General features: G+C 39.4%; 2 protein-coding genes across 4 annotated transcripts in view; both read left to right on the top strand.

Annotated features, from left to right (window-relative positions):
* ESYT2 (extended synaptotagmin 2) overlaps positions 1-6307 on the top strand; it is a 67279-nt gene extending 60972 nt beyond the window's left edge. For all 3 annotated transcript variants that reach the window (XM_042888536.1, XM_042888537.1, XM_042888538.1), the window contains 5 exons: positions 154-252; positions 956-1087; positions 1951-2056; positions 3088-3137; positions 3252-6307. In XM_042888536.1, coding sequence (XP_042744470.1) covers positions 154-252; positions 956-1087; positions 1951-2056; positions 3088-3137; positions 3252-3297 — 433 coding nt within the window. In that variant the 3' untranslated portion in view covers positions 3298-6307. The remainder of the gene's footprint in view (positions 1-153; positions 253-955; positions 1088-1950; positions 2057-3087; positions 3138-3251) is intronic.
* Positions 6308-14148: 7841 nt separating this feature from the next.
* Positions 14149-18491, top strand: part of NCAPG2 (non-SMC condensin II complex subunit G2) — a 34210-nt gene continuing 29867 nt past the window's right edge. The window contains exons 1-4 of the mRNA XM_042888807.1: positions 14149-14198; positions 15295-15389; positions 17390-17581; positions 18030-18144. Of these exons, the coding sequence (XP_042744741.1) occupies positions 15315-15389; positions 17390-17581; positions 18030-18144 (382 nt within the window). The 5' untranslated portion in view covers positions 14149-14198; positions 15295-15314. The remainder of the gene's footprint in view (positions 14199-15294; positions 15390-17389; positions 17582-18029; positions 18145-18491) is intronic.

Raw genomic sequence — 18491 nt, forward strand, 5'->3', positions numbered from 1 at the left:
ACTCACAATGCTCACTTTTGTGCGCTCTCTTCTTTCACATTGATAAAGCAGAAATGGAAATGGATAAATATTCCTCATTATGTACTTCAGTTGGATCTTACTGTAAACGTGCTTTTTCAGAACTGAGCTTTTGTTCTGCTTTTTCCCCCACAGTGGAACAACTCTGGGGCAGTCTCCGTTAGGACAGGTACAGCTAACAATTCGTCATAGTTCACAAAGAAACAAATTGATCGTGGTGGTGCATTCCTGCAGGTGAGCATCAGAGACCAAACTTTATTTCTGTGCATGTTTCTTTGTAAACATTAGCACAGCTTGACTAACTCTCTGAAGTTGATTGTGTGGACCGTCTTTGTTGCTTTCAAAATTACATGCTGGCTGTAATTGTGAATATACTAAGTCATACAGAGAGCAGTAAAAACTTTGTTGAAGACTTTGCTGTGATTTTTTTATTTGCCTGCATCTGATTGTAGTTTCAGATGGTGTGTAAATTTCTATTGGTAGTATCTAGAAGCTGTGTGAAGAGCCTCGAGTTTTTCATAGAATAACAAAAATCACGTGATTTTTGGAAAGCCATCCCTACACACTGAATTGTAATTTAAGAAACACTGTGTTCTCAGCTCTGCTCTCTGCCTGCAGTTTTTCTGATTTTGTACAAGTTACTGCTTGGTATTTTTCAGGTGTTTTTTTTTTCACTGTTCTACATATCAGGTTGTAACCATCCTGCCCATACTATGTGCAGGATGTTCCACAAATGATTTATGTGCTTTATTTCTAGAGATTTTTTTTTTTTCCGGCAAATTTGGACTTGATGCATGAGAAACACCAAAAATATGTATGTGGTGATGAAAAGAAGGTTAAGTAAAAAGTGCCAAATGAAGAGACAGTGATGTAGATATATTTAGCGGTGTTTCATTTATTTTCTAAAGCATTTTTCCTTGTTTTTCACTTGTCACAGAAATCTAATTGCATTTTCAGAAGAAGGATCTGATCCATATGTTCGAATGTATTTACTGCCTGATAAGAGAAGATCGGGAAGAAGAAAAACACATGTATCAAAGAAGACATTAAACCCAGTGTTTGATCAAATGTATGTTCTAAATTGTGTGTGGTAGTTTCAGGTCATCTAATCATAAAGCTCACAAACCAAGACTTCTCTACTTACCTAAATGTGTGCTGTTGGACCTCCCAGTTGTCACCAGCAGATTTGGTCATACCTCGTTCTTCAGTTGTAACAGCTCTTCCCATCCTCCCATTCCCTGTTCTGCCTGTAGCCCTGCTCACTCTGTTACCAGCCCTTTCTCTCTTCTGCCTTATGCCATGTCTGTTACACGCTGTTTGTGCTGGTAGCTAAGAAGCAGTGTGCTCTAGTTGGGCAGATGGTCAGCTGGAGGCTCTGGCAGGTGTAGCTGGTAGTGCAATTCACTCCTATTTATTCCAGGTTGCTTTTACTGTGCCCTTTGAGGTAAAGGATATTGGAAAACCACAAAGCTGTTTAAGAGCTGTAGTGACAAACAGATGTTGATTGTGGTACAGTCAAGTACTAATTCTTCATAAGTTTCATTGTCTCTTAAAAGTTAGTAGGTTTCTTTAGTGTGAAAACAAGCTCTAGAGGAATGAGAATCAAGACCAATTAGTTTTTGTTCTCTTTTCTGGTGCTGAGCTGTCAAGATATCAGGATGCCTTTGCTTTCTTTACTTGTTTTTACTGCTGGACAGAAGTCTCTAATATCTGGTGTTGATGCTGAGTATTGATAATGATCATAGTATAGAGGAAAGTATTTTGGCAGAACTTTGGGATTTTTAAAATCTCGTTTATCTCCAAGCTTTTTTCCTTTTTCTGTAGTTTGCCAAAGGAGATGATTTGATTTTCATCTGAATTGTTGTTTAGCTTTAGGATCTGAATTCGCACTTAAGCTATGAAATTCTCTCTAAAACATCACTTGCCTGTCAGATTTGATTTCAGTGTTTCCCTGCCTGAAGTACAGAGAAGAACACTCGATGTAGCAGTGAAGAACAGCGGTGGTTTCTTGTCCAAAGACAAAGGGCTTCTTGGCAAAGTAAGTTAAAAATAAATTCCTTTCATACAGTATGTTGTTATATAGAGACTAAAGTCCTCTTGTGATATGAGTTTGTTAGTGTTGACTGACTGACTCGATTCAGGTAGTAAGCTTTTAAAAATGGCTTAGATGTCAGACTTCAAGAAGGGAAGGAATAAATTGCAGAGGATGAGAGGACAGGTATCAGACAGCGGGGTGGTCATCTTTTAAAGAATGGTGAGTTTTGAGGCTGGCAGTTACAAAAAAAAAACCCTGCATGTCTGATGTAGTAATTATAGAACCAGAGAAAGGAAATAACCAGTAGAAAACTAGGGATATCTCAGAAAATGGTCTGACAAAATTGGTAGTCTTGAACAGGTGGCTCTGACATGTTATTTGCAGTAGCGGTGAGAGGATAGCTTTTGCTTTATATCAAACAAGAAAGACAAGCAAGATTACACGTTGTCTAGAAGCACACAACACATTTAGCTTTAGTAATTAATACTCTAGATTGTGAAATCCATGAAAAAGAACTGCTACTGGAGACTTTCCCAATACCAAAACCAGCTGTTGTGTTTTTGCCTTGCGTTCTGTAGGCTCTCATTAAATCACTCTCTTTCCTACACATTTGATTTGAGCATCCAAAAAGAAATAGGAGGTTCTTACAGCCACGCAGATTGCTGTAATCAAGTTTTGTGAAGAGGATAAGATAGATCAGAATTGTGGTCAGTTTGTGGTGAGTGGTATCCTTAAATTTTTCATTGTACAAGGAAGACTGTTGGCATAAATACATCATCTGATTGCTGTATGCCTGGTTCAGAAGTTTTTACTTAAGGGTGCAGATTTTTAGGTCAAAGCCAGCAATTTCAGACCTCGCTACAAGGCTACAGTTGATAGGTAGATCTATGATGGAAGGTATGTAAATAGTAAAATATCTTGTTTGTTAATGGCATTACTTGTACTGCACTATTGAGGATTTTCAAATTTAGTCTTTAAAAAACTAAACAGAATGAAAGACAGAATGCATTAAGCATGAATTTAACTTTCCATAGGTACTGATACCTCTGGCATCTGAAGAACTTGCTAAAGGCTGGACCCAGTGGTAAGTGTAACATTTCCCTTATTAATAATATTACCTACCAATAACTGGTGTGTTAACAATAGTGTTAATAGCATACTTTTTTTTTTTTAAAGTTTGCCTTTTTTTTAATTTAAGGTATGATTTAACAGAAGATGGTACAAGACCACATGGCGTGAGCTAGGCCCATGGATGCTGGCAATTCCCCACACCTCCTTTTGCCAACCTTTATATATTTTTAAAGCATTGTTCTCACAGATGTACCAATATTATTTTTATAGCTTTACCAATTTAGTTGTTAGACACATCCCCAATAATTTTATAACGCTCGGCCATTTTATGTAGACATATCCTTTCTCACTGTTAAACTTTGCATTTTAATTTGCTCCACAATTTTACGTGTTACTGTCATGTGCAATAATACAGTAATGTAACCTTTGTGTTTAAATTGGTCTTTATGGCAGTTATACCAATTAGAAAGTGAAAAGATGTTCTGCTGTTTTCCTGCCTTGTTTTATATCTCACCAAGATATACTGTACTATGTAAATATATACTATTTTTTTATAATTCTTTCATGCTGGTTTGAATTGAGAAGAAAATTGGATAAAGGATATAGATATTTTCTTGTAAATGCATGTTAATTTCTTCAAATGAATCTCTTTTGTCTTTGCAGCACAATGGTCTTAATGTTTATCATTTTGTGATAGTCTTCAAAAACAAAGTGCAGAAAAACGTTTTTACTTTATCATGCTTCTGGCCCGGCGTGGCAAACTTAAAATGTACAAAACATTAACATTTTAATATTTATATATAAATGTATTATTCAAAAATCATGCTATAGAATATTATAAAGAAAAAGGAAAATTCTATAAATATTGTATAAAAAGAGGTCCATGAATCAGTTTATAAATTTGAGCTTTCATGTAATGCACTAAACATTACAAACTGTGGAGTTTTATTATACAGGTTCATTGGGTTTTGTTATTTATTCCTGCACTCTACAGTACTAGACACTCTGCAGACATGAGAACAGGGCTTTGTCTGTATTACAAACAGAATCTCTAGCTGTTCAGAACTGTCCTTGCTGCCTTGTTTCTCTGATAAGGTATACAAATCAGCTTGCATTGTAAGTTCATATAGTGGGCATATGTACAAAACATGTTATTTTTATTATACAGTGCTGTGCTAAATAGTTATTATGCTGTACCTTCTCTAATACTACAGTGGAACACCAGTATGTAAGGAAGTGTGAAAGTGAATTGAAACTGTCTTTACAGTTGCCTCACTGCTACTTACTGTGCTTGGTGCATGGAGTGGTCCACACAGCTTTCTTGAGAAATCATGGCATGGTGCTGAAGCATTGCCACAGTCTGTGCAAGAGCAGCAGTGACACGGCTAGCACAACCTGATGAAAGTAGACATTGGGAGTTGAAGGAAGAGCATCAGCCTCAAGAGCTGAGCTCACTGCTCTAGTTTTATGAATTAAGGGGAACTTTTTTGTAACCAGAACTAGTTTTCTTGACTGTTATATTAAAAAAAAAAAGTGCATTATGAATCCAAGAGAACAGTTTGGCTCCTTCAGAGCCAGCAGCCTCCTTCTTGGATGAGTATGCAAGTAGACAGACAAAGTATGTTGTTTAGTTTAAGATTCTAGAATGATCTCTCAGCCAAGAAAGAATTTTAAAGCAGAATAATAAACTCCTGAAATTAGCTTTATTGTAAAAGTACTGACAGAACCTTAATTCTAGATGTAGAATATGCCTACATGACTAGATGTACCAAAGTGCCTACCATAGATGTAGCTTTTTGTCATTTTCCAGTTTAAGAATTTGACTCATTTCAGTTTGTCTGAATTTGGTTTGGTAGAACATTTGTCAGATGACATACATACATCTCTATACAGTGATGGCCTTTGTATTGTCACAGTTCGAATAAGACAATTTTAGTAAACAAGCCTGATTGTAAGAAAACATTTCTTTTTGAAGGCTTCACTCTATATCACAATGTATGAGTGTCTCTATATGTGTATACACTCATCTGTTCATATTAGATTCTCTTTGCTAGTTCTCCATTAAAATGTTGGGAATGGAAAGACAGAGAATGATTGTTAATGCTGTTGAAATGCAGAGAAGTGAAAGCTGCTGTAACTAAGAGATGCACATGCAGTCGTTCAGCACAGCTGTCTTTGCCTTGGTTCAGCCAGAGGTGGACGGACTTTGGTTCTGCATCTTGGCCAACGACTCACCGGTTTCATCCCTAGCCTACAAATAAGTCATTAGACTGATTTGGTGTTTCAAGGTATAAGTGAGCTGTGAGGACAGATGTTAGATGTTTCTGCACTTAAACAAAAAAGAGTGTGTATTTTGTCTTCTGAAGTCTCCAGAGGAAAAGATGCAGTGTTTGGGTAAATGCAAGGTGATATCACAGAGTGAAGACGTGGATAAATTATGTAGAATAGGTTTTCAAAATAGCTCGGGACCCCACGTTAGGAATAGGATCTCAAGAGAAGTGCAGTTCCTAATTAACAATCTTAAATGGATAGATTTTTATTTTTTTTTGGTAATTCAACAACAGTATTTTCAGTTGACAGTAATCATTTGTGGATGATCTTTATTTAGAAGAGTTCTCCCCTGTGAATTTGGATCAGAATGTAACTGGCTGTTCTAGATAATGGAATCAAACCTCTGTATCATAGTTACAAAGTTCTAAGTGTTCTGTTTGTGTGGAAGAAGAAAGGACAAGCACTTTTCCTCTGGACGGATATTGCACCTCATTATCAAGTCAATGTGTTTAATATCAACTGATCTCTGTTCACGTAGTTCTTGTTTATTCTGTGCCTTAAAATATGAACGTATGAAGAAGTTTAAGAAGTGGCTAAAACTGAGCTTTGTTACCTGTATGTACCAACATGTTCTCTACTGCTGAAACTGTTTTTAGAATAACTGCTTCACTGATGAGAAAACCAGCTCTCTTTTACCACGGTGGCATAGCCCAAACTCAAATCAGCATGCATATCACATGAGTTTGGAATAAAAGAATTTTAATTTTGTCTTGAATTCTTTATCAGAGCTGCAGCTAATGGTGAGAGTTGAATGAGAACAAAGGGTAATTAATTTTGTACGGATTGCCTTTTTTGCTCATGTAATTCTACATTATGATGCATGTATTTATTCAATAAATGGTTCATATGGAAGTCAGTGTGTTGTTTCCCTCTACACACATGCGCACTCATTTATTTTCATATTCCTGTCCTATTTGCAATGTTACAAGAGCTTCTTATGCTCTTAAATATAGTTATATATACCAACCACTCTAATCTAGGTAGCCTTGCTCTGGGGGCAGATTGTTGAATTTTACATCAGAGAAAATGAACTGAGAAGTGCAGAATCATAGAACCATAAAATGGTTTGGGTTGGAATGGACCAGCCCAGTGCGGTGGGCAGGTTGCTGCTCCCCCAGTCTGCCTGCCCAGAGCAGGCCAGGGATGGGGCATCCACAGCTTGTCTGGGCAGTCTGTTCCAGTGCCTCACAGCACGCTGAGGAAAGAATTGTAACTGGTAACACCTATGCTAAATCTCCACTCTTTTAGCTTAAAGCTAGCACCCGCCTCCATCCTACCACTGTCGAATGTGTAAAAAACCTTTCTCCCTCCTTCTCATAAGCTCCCCTCAAGTACTGGAAGGTCTCCCCGGAGCCTTCTCCAAGTTAAACAAGCCCGGCTCCCTCAGTCTCTCCTCATATGAGAGGGGTTCCAGCCCTCTTACGTCTTTGTAGCCCTATCCAACAGCTACACATTTTTATTGTGCTGGAGACCCCAGGCCTGGAAACAGTACTGGGGCCTCATAAGGGCAGAGCAGAGAGGAACAGTCCCCTCCCTCTCCCTGCTGCCACCCCTCTGGTAATGCAGCCCAGGATACTGTTCGTCTTCAGGGCTGCAAGCACACACTGCTGACTCACATCCAGCCTTTCATCCATCAGGACCTCCCAGTTCCTTCTCAGAGCCACTCTCAATGAGTTCTCCCATTCTGTACACATATCTGGGATTGCCTTGGTCCAAGAGCAGCAGTTCACACATAAGAATTAAGCTCAGTTTAAGTGTTGCTTTTTTTTTCCTCATAAAATGATCAATTAATCAAATTCTCAGAATTTTACTACTTCCTAATGAATGTCATGAAATATGCTTTCAAAAGGACCTGGAATTGCATGTAATTGCCTCGGATTTGGAACCATCAAATTTCTACATGGCATTCTTTCATTCCACCTGCTTGGAAATGCACATATTAGAAGAAAATACAGCTATGTACTTGATAAAGTAGAGAAGTGCCATCGGCTCATCTATCTGTTGCAGAAAAATGTTTGTATTAAGTAATTGTAATAAAAGCCTTTTTCCTTAAACAGCTGAAAAGTGTCTGAATTCTTAGTATTAAGTTGTCATCATCTGTAGAGAAAAGCTGCAGGAGTTCATTACCTGGTCGGTGTTGTATTTTGAAAGGACACTTCATTGATACTAACTATAAAATTACAGGATCTTTTTTCAGTTTTGTTTGGTTTTCTTTTACAGAAGATATCTTCCTTTTTAGCGGAATAAATGGCTTCTGCTTATTACTGGAAAGACAGCAAATGCTGAGTAAAACCATGCTCATGTTCATAACTCCGTAACAAGAAGGTGTGCCTGGCTGGCAAACCTCCAGTCAGCCCCAGTGCTGTTCAGGTATCTCCATGTTCCAGATTGGGATCCAAAACAAACCTTCCCTTCAGGTGGCCAGTGGGTCTGCACTTGGAGAGAATGCATTCACAAGATTTATCAGAGAGCAGAAATGATTACATATGACATTCCAGATGGATTTAGTTGTTAATTTGACAGGCTCAGCCAAGACTAGACTTCTTAGAATTTCCTGCTGTGTTTAATCTGTTTTGGACCATACCAGTTTGTATCTTAGAGCAGTTTTGCCTATATGGTTACCAGTAGAGTTGTTTGAGGTGTTTTCACAGCTAAGAGCTGAATCCAAAATTAGTTTCCTATGCTTTAATTATTTTAGTTACCTATATTCTCCTCTAGACAAACTCTGATCGTAATTTCGGTATTTGGTAGAAAGAACCAAAACTTAAGGTGGTTCCCAGATCCATTTGTGGCTGTAGCTGACCTCTGAAAGATTTGAGTTAATAACATGCTTTTTTAATGCTTTTATACAGGTTAATGAAGTGTCTAATCATTGTATGCTCTTCTGCTAATTTCTAAGGGTTACAGTTGGGCTGCCACTATTCTCTGCCAACTTCTGAAATACATTATTTGAAAACTGCAAAGCAACTACAGTAAGAAATTCACTTTTATTTCTTTCAGTGTTAGGCAGTGAGTTTAGCTGCCAGATTAGACAGCAGCTCTGGGAGTAAAGTTCTCTAATCTGTATTCATGTGATAGAGGCGATGCTCTCTGTTCTCACCATCTGCAGGGAAAACTGCTTGCCAGTCACCTACGGTGGATCCAATTTGAGCAGAATGCTGCAGATCTGTTTCTTCAGTTGCAACTGAAGTGAAACCAGCATGTCTTCCCCCGTGTTCCTCTGTGTCCTCACTAGCCATAAACTTCACTGTGAGGCCTACCTGCCACCCTTTTAATTCCATATGGAAGTAGACACAAGGACACACAACGCTAGTTGTGATCTTTTCACAATGGGGCTGCATGTGCCCATGTCCAGGGGTGGCTCCTGCCTGGGGACAATGGGATGCACTCCTGATCATCCAACAGCCCCCAGAGATGGTATGCAAGCAGTGACCATCAGAAGAAAGCTGTGACATTCCGGTAACCTGACTGTCCCAATTTCATTCATCAGGTATGTGCTGAGAATCTGCTGAGTAACTGGGACAACTTGTGTTGTTGTGTTGTGTTTAAGCAGACGTCACAGCTAGATAACCTGCAGAGGTCCCTTCCAACCTGAATTATTCTGTGACTCTTCAATACACTTTTAATGTAAAGATCAGTAAATGCATTCCTGGGCCTCTGCAGCAGGTCTTCATGGGTATTTCGCTGCCTGCCCCCAGGTTTTTGCAGCTGAGCATGTAGCAACTCTGAGCACAAAAAAACAAACAAACAAACAAAAAAAAAAACAAAAAAAAAAGAAAAAAGAAAAGAAAAAAAGGGAAAGGTTGCAAGCTTTGATAAGTGAGGGTCGAAAAAATTAGTAATTACAAATATTATGCACAGAGTTTCAGCTGTAACACAGATAATGCTGGCAAAGCAACAGCTTTGCCACAGGTACTGAATGAAGGTCATTAATCCCACGGGATGGCTGAGGCAGGATCCCTAGAACAAAAACAGGTGCTCAGATTTAATAGTAGTCATTTCCAGCACTGAATTTCAAATGAGAATTTTTTATTCTTCCAGTGGATTTGCAAACTAATGTGTTATTCTATTGATCCTCACAAATTGACAAAGGAAGCTTACCAAGCACTTCACACAGTTTAATAATTAAATACTCTTCAAGACAGTTCTTTGCATCCCTCAACATAGGAGAAATACTTCTGCCAATATTCAAAGTATTTTGCATGATCCCCATTTGGTCTTTGGAAGTTTAGTTCATGTCAGCACCTCGCTGTGTTTTCGAACTGGAACTGCTGAGGCGCTTGCTGAATTTTGTGCAACTTTGTTCTGGGTCATAGCTTTCACTGTATTTAGCACACTTTCTAGTGTGTGTTTTTTATTGGAAATACAAGAAATGCTTATTTTTTTAACATGCAGTTTTCTTACAAAGGATTTTAGCTTTGCTTTTTTGATCTTTCACAACAAGACTAAAGTTTTGGATTTATGGACATGGTGCATGTTTTTTTTCTCCTGAAAACACTGTTATATTCCTCTAGATGGCATTGCAGACCCTATTTTGAAAAGTCTTTGCTGCCTGTTCATTTCTTGCACAGTAGTCAAGGGGCCTGGATCCTGGGCATCCTTGGGAGTGGAGCCTGAAGTCATCGTAGTTTAAAAGCAGTAAACAAAGGGCATATTTGCCATGTGCTCTGCTCTCCCTCTTAGCTCTGGATCACAGATGATACTTAAAGAATTGAGTTCCATCATGGGATTTGAGTGCAAAAACTTGAAACCAGTCAGAGGAGACAGAAGTCAAATTACAGTTTAAAACATGGGAAAAGTCCCTGACCATCACACTTGAAACATTATCAAGCTTTAGCCATTTATTTCTAACGGTTGAAGAATGAGGCTAGAAACTCCATCATGCAGCAGTACAATAAACATGGGAAAAGTTGGCAAAGACTAAATTCTAATAGAAAAATGTATCTTACAAAACGACTATTGTTTAAGGACACGATCATAAAATACGCCCAATGACACTGGCAGGAGGTCTTGTGATACTAAATCTGTTTGATGCACAGAACAGGAATAACAGACAGGTGCATCCAAACAAGTGAGCTTGTAAGCACTTCTGAGTGCTCCAGCCATATCCCCACAGACTGGGAGAGCCCTGAGCAAGCAGTACAGACCCCTCCATTTCCTACTTGTTTCCCTGTGAAGGAAACTGGACAGACGGCCTGTAAGAACAGTGCAATGGGCTTTGGTTAGGCTCCTGATCCAGATCAGGAACACGGGGAACACTCTTGTCACAGGCTTAACAAAGCCAACAGCGATGTGAGAGGCAAATAAACGCTGCTATGTTCTGCAACCAATTAGTATGCTGTGTAGATAGATAGATAGATAGATATCCACACACATATAAAAACAAATATGAACAAGTAAATCATGCCTGGCCCAATATTTACACAACGTATTCAAGTTTTCTAGTGGACAGATGTTCCACCTGATAATCTCACATCAAATTAATCGCATATCTTGATGATGCCTCTCTGTCACACTGAAACCTAAAAAAGCTTTAACAAAATCAACAATAACAGTATTTTTGTACGACAGAAACAGTTCTTCTCTTTATCCATATAGACTAATGATATATATAATGCTAATATCCATATAGACTATCCATATAGACTTCTCTTTATCCATATAGAGGAGTGTTACCAGAGCTGCTGGTCTCTAACAACTCAGGATGTTCCATTTAGGAGGGTGAAAGTAATCTAGGCAACAGCAGATGGAAATGGAATGGAACATCTGAAATAAATGACAGATAAATGTAAATGTACTCATCGATATATAATAATCTGAAAGATGTTTGTGAATTTGTGCCATAAAATGGTGTAGTTACCATGAAAAGTAATGCTTCTTATATTTACAGTGGAATGAATTTAGCCATGCAAATATTGTCAAAAATAGTTTCTTTCTGAGGACATTCTATAGCATTTCAGAAACTACAGCTCTCTCCCGTGCTGTTCTGATTATTTATCAAAGTATGGAAAACAAAAAGATAAGGGCAACGAAGGCATGTAAATGATTAACAGCGCACCTCATGGATGAGCAGATTCACAGATTCTGTATTATCTGTATTGTATTACATGTTCAATGAAAAATAGTAACAATTCTAATAGGTGAGCAGATAATTTGTACAATAATATCATCGGAAGTTATTATCTAGAAAATAACACTGTAAATTAAAAAAAGAAAAAGAATAATCTGAATGTCAAGAAAGCATCTGACACTCAGGGAATTACTCGCTTGCTTCTTCACAAGCATTTATAATGTTGTCACATACAGGTTAAAACAGAATATTTGTGAAGTCCAAATGGTGATATTCTCCTGAGAGGCATCCGCAATTGAGATCTCTTACACAGGTTACCAACAAGAATAAAGACCAGTTTATGAAGCGATAGCACAAAAGCAAATCTTTATTTGCTGTTGCTCAGCAACCATGTGTGGAAGGCCTATTTTTCATTTTTGCCTTAACTTGACTTGACAGGAAAGTGATAATAAATATAAGATTATTATCAAAGGGTATAGATTATTTTGAGCAGATGAACAGACATGTCAAAAAGAGGTATGTAATTTGGTACTCATGAAAGGGAGAACATTAGAGAAACTGAAAATGGGGCTGTAGCTTCATTACCAGCTCACAGCTCGAGCACAATCCTTGAAAAATCCAACACAACCCTATTCTGCATCTGTGCTTTTAGGTGTGGCTCTTTAAAATGAATCATTGTTACCCAGCCTGTTGTTACCTGTATCAACTTTTAGTTTCAAGACCAAGAAAAAAATCATTCTGTGGTTGCTATGCAACACAAATTGTTTGCTAGAATATGTTGTCATTCATATGCTAAATGGATAGGTGCCCGACTAAATAAACTGTAACCAGGTGACTAATGCAGCACCTAATTAAAGCCTAATCAAGGTATTAATGAAATGTTCAGTCCACACATGATAAACAAATCCATCAGTTTGTATCTAAAATGTCAAAGATTCTTAATATATGCAAAAAATTCGACTTTAGCACAATGCATAAATGTCAGTTTTCATACTTTTTAATTTACTTTTGCTCCTCAACAAGTATGATAATTGCTCATACAACTTACTTCAAGCAAATTGCTTCACAGGCCTGTTACACTTAGCTGAATAAGTGCAAGAAGAACCTTAAGAAACAGTCAGGACCATAGGACCTGCAGCAAGCCTAATGCCTGATCCTTTTCTGCAGAGCAGGAAAATTTCCCTTCTTCTGGTATTTTTACTCTGGAAGCCAACAGCTGCTGTCCCCTGCTGCTGGGGATTAGGCCTGGGCAGAGATCTGCCTCTCCTGGGACCCTTCCTCTGGATGCAGGGTGGTTGATGTTGGCATTTGCTGGGTGGACTTTTACGCGCTTCAAAGATGAGGAGACTTTGCCTTCGTGCAAAATGCTTTGAGGAGGTATGTGCTTCTTTGGGTTCAGGCAGAGCTGAAGAGTGGCACTGAACAGTCTGTGTGCGGATAACTCATTATTTTTGTTGGTCAAGAAGATGAGTTTTTTGGCTGCTAACACCTTCTGGCATACTGTCCCTTCCTAGGGTAAATCTGATTCCATGATCATATCCATACTGTAATTAATGTCACTTATTCCCCAATGGGTGTTTAATCTCCATCTGGCAAATACTTGTTTTAAACCCAAGTTACTCCAAAAGTTGTACATGCACTTGGCTGTTGATTCAGGAAATAAAACCATATTTTATCTTTGCTTTCAGTAATGTTAGTCATCTGTTACATCTTAAACCTATACAAAATAGCATTGATCATATGGGACAAGCATATAATAAACTACTACTTTATTTTTTTTGCCTTAAAACTATATAAAGACACATAGTTTGCTCAAAAGCTTAAAGATGTAATAGGATAAGTCAGTAAATTGACTGTATGACATGAAATGTTACAACCTGTAAGCATGAACAAAAGCTGTGAGGCAGGGATGTTTGCAAACACAAATACAGCTTTTTAAAAGTGATTTTTTGCACATAACATTGAATGGAATCTGGATCAGATCGCGTTTTTAAAAAATCACAATCCAGAAAAGTCCTGCCAGATGTCAGCATTTACGTGGAAACTGTCCGTTTTTTGCTTATTTGCACACTGAAACAGTGTCTTCTCTCGGTTTAACAGTGACAGGGTGAGAGGTAACGGCCTTCAGTTGTGCAACGGGAAGCTCAGGCTGGACGTTCGGCAAAACTTCTCTACAAGAGCAGTCGGGCAGCCGCGCGGGCTGCAAGGAGGCGGTGCGTTCACCAGCCCTGCAGCTCTTCCACAACGGCGGAGATGTGACACTGAGAGACGTGGTCAGTGGGTGTGGTGGCCACAGCTCCATGTAGACACACGCAAAAAGGTGAAAACGCCTTTTATTTACCTATCTAACTTTTTAGTACTTATCTACGGCACCTGCGCTGCATAGCAGCGCGCTCCCGCCCGCACGGCCCCCCCTACCTACAGCTCCGTTAGCCGCAGCGCGCCAGCATCCTCCGCCCGCCCCGCGATGGGGTAGGCTCTAAGATCTCGCGAGACGAGAGCTCGGCGCCGCTCGCGCCCAACGGCCGCCGCGGGACGATTCGAACCCGGCGGCGCGGCGCGGCGCGGCGCGGGGCTCAGCGAGAGGGAGGGAGGGCTCTTGTGCGGGTAGGCGGGCGTGTTTGGGAACGCGACCCCTGGGTCTATGAAGATTTCTTTCTGTGGAAGCGTTAGGTAAGTGGCCTGTGTGCCTCCCCGCGTCGGGCACGGCCAGGAGCTGCGGCTCCTGTGGAGCGGAGGCTGAGGGACGCGGAGTCCCGCCCAGAGGAACTGGGAATGGCAGATGGGTGACGTGCAGTGATGAAGCACTTAGCGCCAAAAAGTGGCTTGATTGCCCCTCGTCCTCGCTTGACAGGAGGAAAAGGGATCAGTGTTTTGCTGCTTTTTGTGGGAGGAAATGCTTCTGTCTGGAATGGTGGCTGGATCAATAGGGTGCTTGTGCTGGTAATGCTATCCTTGTTTAAGGTGAAATTGTCAGCTGCAATGCTCTTCTAAGCTTTCAGGCCTTGTTTAATTAAAAAAAAAAAACGTGCACATTTGAGCAGTGTGGCCCAGTGCAGCTGTGAGTCTGTATGTTGAGTTGGGTAACTAATGCACTGGGGAGGGCATCTTTTATATGGAGGAGGCTGAGGGGAACCATATCGCTCTCAACAACTGCCTGAAAGGAGGTTGTGCTGAGCTGGGGACAGCATCTGCTCACAGGTAACAGTGATAGGTCAACAGGTAATGGCCATAAGTTGTGCCAGAGGTGGGTCAGGTTGGGTGTTTGGAAAAAACTTCTCTAAAAGAGCACTTGGGCAGTGGCACAGGCTGCCCAGGTGCAATCACCATGCCTGCAGGTTTTTACAGAACCGTGGAGATGTGGCACTGAGGGATGTGGCCAGTGATATGGTGGGGGTGGATTGATGGTCAGACTGGATTATCTTAGTGGTATTTCCAACCTTAATGATTTTGTGATTCCATATAACTGTGTGGATAAAGAATGTATGTTCACAGTTATTCACTGCAACCATGAAATGGTAACGCTTTGAGATATGGTGCTTTTCTCTAACATTCCAATCTCTAGCATGCTCCATCCCTGGCGGTGTTCAACACCAGGTTGGATGGGGCCCTGGGCAGCCTGGTCTAGTATTAGATATGGAGGTTGGTGGCCCTGCCTGCATCAGGGGTTTGGAGCTTGATGATCCTTGGGGTCCTTTCCAACCCAAGCCATTCTATAATTTATATGTATGTAAAATATACTTTTATTGTTTATTTTTTGTTTATGTAGCAAGGATAAACAAGACCACAATGAAACGTGAAGCATTTTTACAAGCTGTGTCTAAAAAGTCAATTGAGGACTTCTTGCGTTTTACTCAAATTTCTGTAAGTAAGCCATGATACTTGTGTGTATGAATAATAAAGTCTAAAGCCCATTGGTGCATGGGATACATGGCATAGAAGTTGCTTCTCTGGCACCTGCAAGTGAATCATAGCTGATACAGGTGTGAGATCTGAAATGACTCGATGCTGTGGACAGGCTGATTTTTCTAACATTTGGTTGTTGCATACACGTTTTTCCTTTTTAAAATAATGATCAAATACTGTAGCAATAGCAAAGAAAAGAAATAGTCATTTGCTGCTGATGTCGATTATTTTATTTTTAAACTGTGTTCGCACATTGTGATAGCACATAGTGGTGAACATGAGCAGAAGTACACTTCAGCAGCATTTGTTCATTTGATAGATTTGGTTGCCCACTTTTTCTTTTGTCCTTGAGTAATTGTACTTGGTAATTCTGTCACTGAGTGTTATGGAGATGTGATAAAATGCAGTCTGTACATACAGTGTGGTAAAGAGCAGGAGGAGAAAAAGATCCAGTGAAATCTCACTCTTCTATATGATACTGCATAATTATTTACATTGTGGTCTTTGCCACTAAACTTCAATCACAATGTACTGTTCCTCCTATTCTTCTCCTTCTCCTGCTTTAATTTTCTTTTTCCATTCTCTCCTTGCTTTGTTTCATTCAGTTCTAAAACTCTGGGGTTTTGCTGCTCTCTCTGTGATTTGCCTTGGGCTTTTCACTTTTCTTTTTTTTTTAAAGATTACACTTCTATATTATTGTGTTATTTATCATTGTCTCTATCAGGCACTGTTAAATTTTTCCACTAAATCCTGTTCTAATTCAAGAAAACACTTCTTAGAGAGGAGAATATGAATTACAGATACGACTATCATTCAGTGGCATCCTTCTCCTCATAGGTTTTGGAATAATTCCATCATATCATCCCAGAGAAAGATCAGAAAGCTCTAGTCTTATTACGAGCCTGTTCTTTTGTTCAAAACACTACAATCTTAATATCCTGTCTTCTGGGTTTGTTTGAAGTAGAGAGCTGCAGAACTCCCTGTGCAGCCTTTGCTTTATTGTATTTGTTTCCAGCTGTAGAATAGAATAGAAAGACTGCCATAAATATGTAACAGGATCTTTCTTCTCCTAGCCTTAGGGAACCTCCTAATACTTACTGCATCTTCTTTCAGTATTTTACCCTTCAACTTTTTTTTCCCAAGTCTTTTTTAACGCATTCTCAAACTAAAAATATTTTTATTTCAAGATCATGGAAATTTTCCCTTTTCCTACCTGAGGTAATTCTTCTGATCAAATGGTTCAGATCAGTCTCCTAGTACAATGGATACTCCTTATTAATCAAAGCAGATTCTTTAAGCATTTAAATGATTCAACTATCACAACACCAGTAGATTGCACCACCTTTCCTCTCAGAACTGTAGTTTCAGTTATACGTGACAACTTAGGAATGATTCTTTATACACAAGATTACAACTGAAAATGCATTTGAAGATGTTGCTAGAAGTTATAGGTATGATAGAGGAGGCTCTGTCTGAAGAGTCCAGTAGCTCAGCAGAAATGCCTCCTCTTCCCAGACTGGGTACACAAGGCTAAAGAAGAGTGATGAGGTGACCAATGCCATCATCTGCCATCATCAGTTTGTGTTTAACACAGTAAAGCTACAATCAGGGAATTTAATTCCATGCTTCTTAGATGAGGATGTGGAATTGTTTCCATTAGGAAAGTAGCATCCGGAACACAAGAAAAAATTTGATGTTGTAGGGACATCACTAGCAATGTTGTCACTGAGGTCTAAAGTCTTTTAAAAACCACCCTTGTTTAACAATAAAGGGTGTCAGGAATTTCTCATGCTATATTTAAAGAAATAAAACTTGTAGAAGGTGTTTTATCTATAACTGTAAAGGCATGGAAAGTAATCCTTTATGTCAAGAAAAGTGTTAGTTTTGGGGGGGAAAAAAAAAAAAGAAAAACACGTCTTAACTCTGATGTGGAGTGGTGTGTTATCTTCTGACTGCAGAAAGATACATTTGATCCTTTCAATCTGAATGAATTACTTCAAGAATTGTCAAGAAAACAAAAAGAAGTACTATGGGAGAGACTGAGACACCTGTTGAAAGAGACCTTGATGGAGAAGCCTGTAGAAACGTGGCAAAGGGTAGAAGATGCTGAAAGTAATGATGGCATGGAAGTCGACAGTGCTCCAGAAATGGTAAAAAATCATGTAAAATAAATAATAGTTAATATTTACCTGGAAATAAAATGGAGTATTTTCATGGCAACTCTAAGCATGCAAGGCTTATCAAACAAGGTCAGGTCCAAACATCTCCTTACCATAATTATAACTGACCTCTTAACTGTTATACTTAGGTTAAACAGGAGTTATGATTTCAGTATAGTATAACAGATTACTACAAAAGATTAGATCCACTGATAACTTAATTCTGAAAGATGGGACAGTTTAAAACTGTTCCCCCTTGTCCATCACTATTTGCCCATGTAAAAAGTCAGTCTCCTCAATATAAGCTTGCTTAAAGTACTGGAAGGGTGCAATGAAGTCTTCTTGGAGCCTTCTCCCTGGGCTAAATAACCTTGGCATGACTGTATTCTGAGAATAAAATAAATTGCAGAATTATTTCCTTAACATCGCTTTCTTTCAGAAACAAACTGTAGCTGTGATCCATGGAGTGACAGCTGTAGTTATCACTTCCATACCCGTAGTGGATGAAACTGTGAACTACAAAGCTCTTCTAGAATGTGCCTTTATATTAAATGGTGCGTACTTGTCTGTTTTAACTTACATCACAGAATGGCTAGGGTTGGAAGGGACCTCAAGGATCATGAATCTCCAACCCCCTGCCACATGCAGGGCCACCAACCTCCACATTTAATACTAGATCAGACTGCCCAGGGCCCCATCCAACCTGGCCTTGAACACCTCCAGGGACGGGGCATCCACAGCCTCTCTGGGCAGCTGTTCCAGCACCTCACCACTCTCATGGTAAAGAACTTCCCCCTGACATCCAACCTAAATCTTCCCTCCTTCAACTTAAAACCATTTCCCCTTGTGCTGCTGTTATCAACCCTTTCAAAGAGTTGAAACACATTCCACTGGTTTTTAG

This window comes from Lagopus leucura, unplaced genomic scaffold (genome assembly GCF_019238085.1).
Source record: "Lagopus leucura isolate 7727_CA_CO unplaced genomic scaffold, USGS_WTPT01 Super-Scaffold_100157, whole genome shotgun sequence".
In the NCBI taxonomy this organism is placed as follows: domain Eukaryota; kingdom Metazoa; phylum Chordata; class Aves; order Galliformes; family Phasianidae; genus Lagopus; species Lagopus leucura.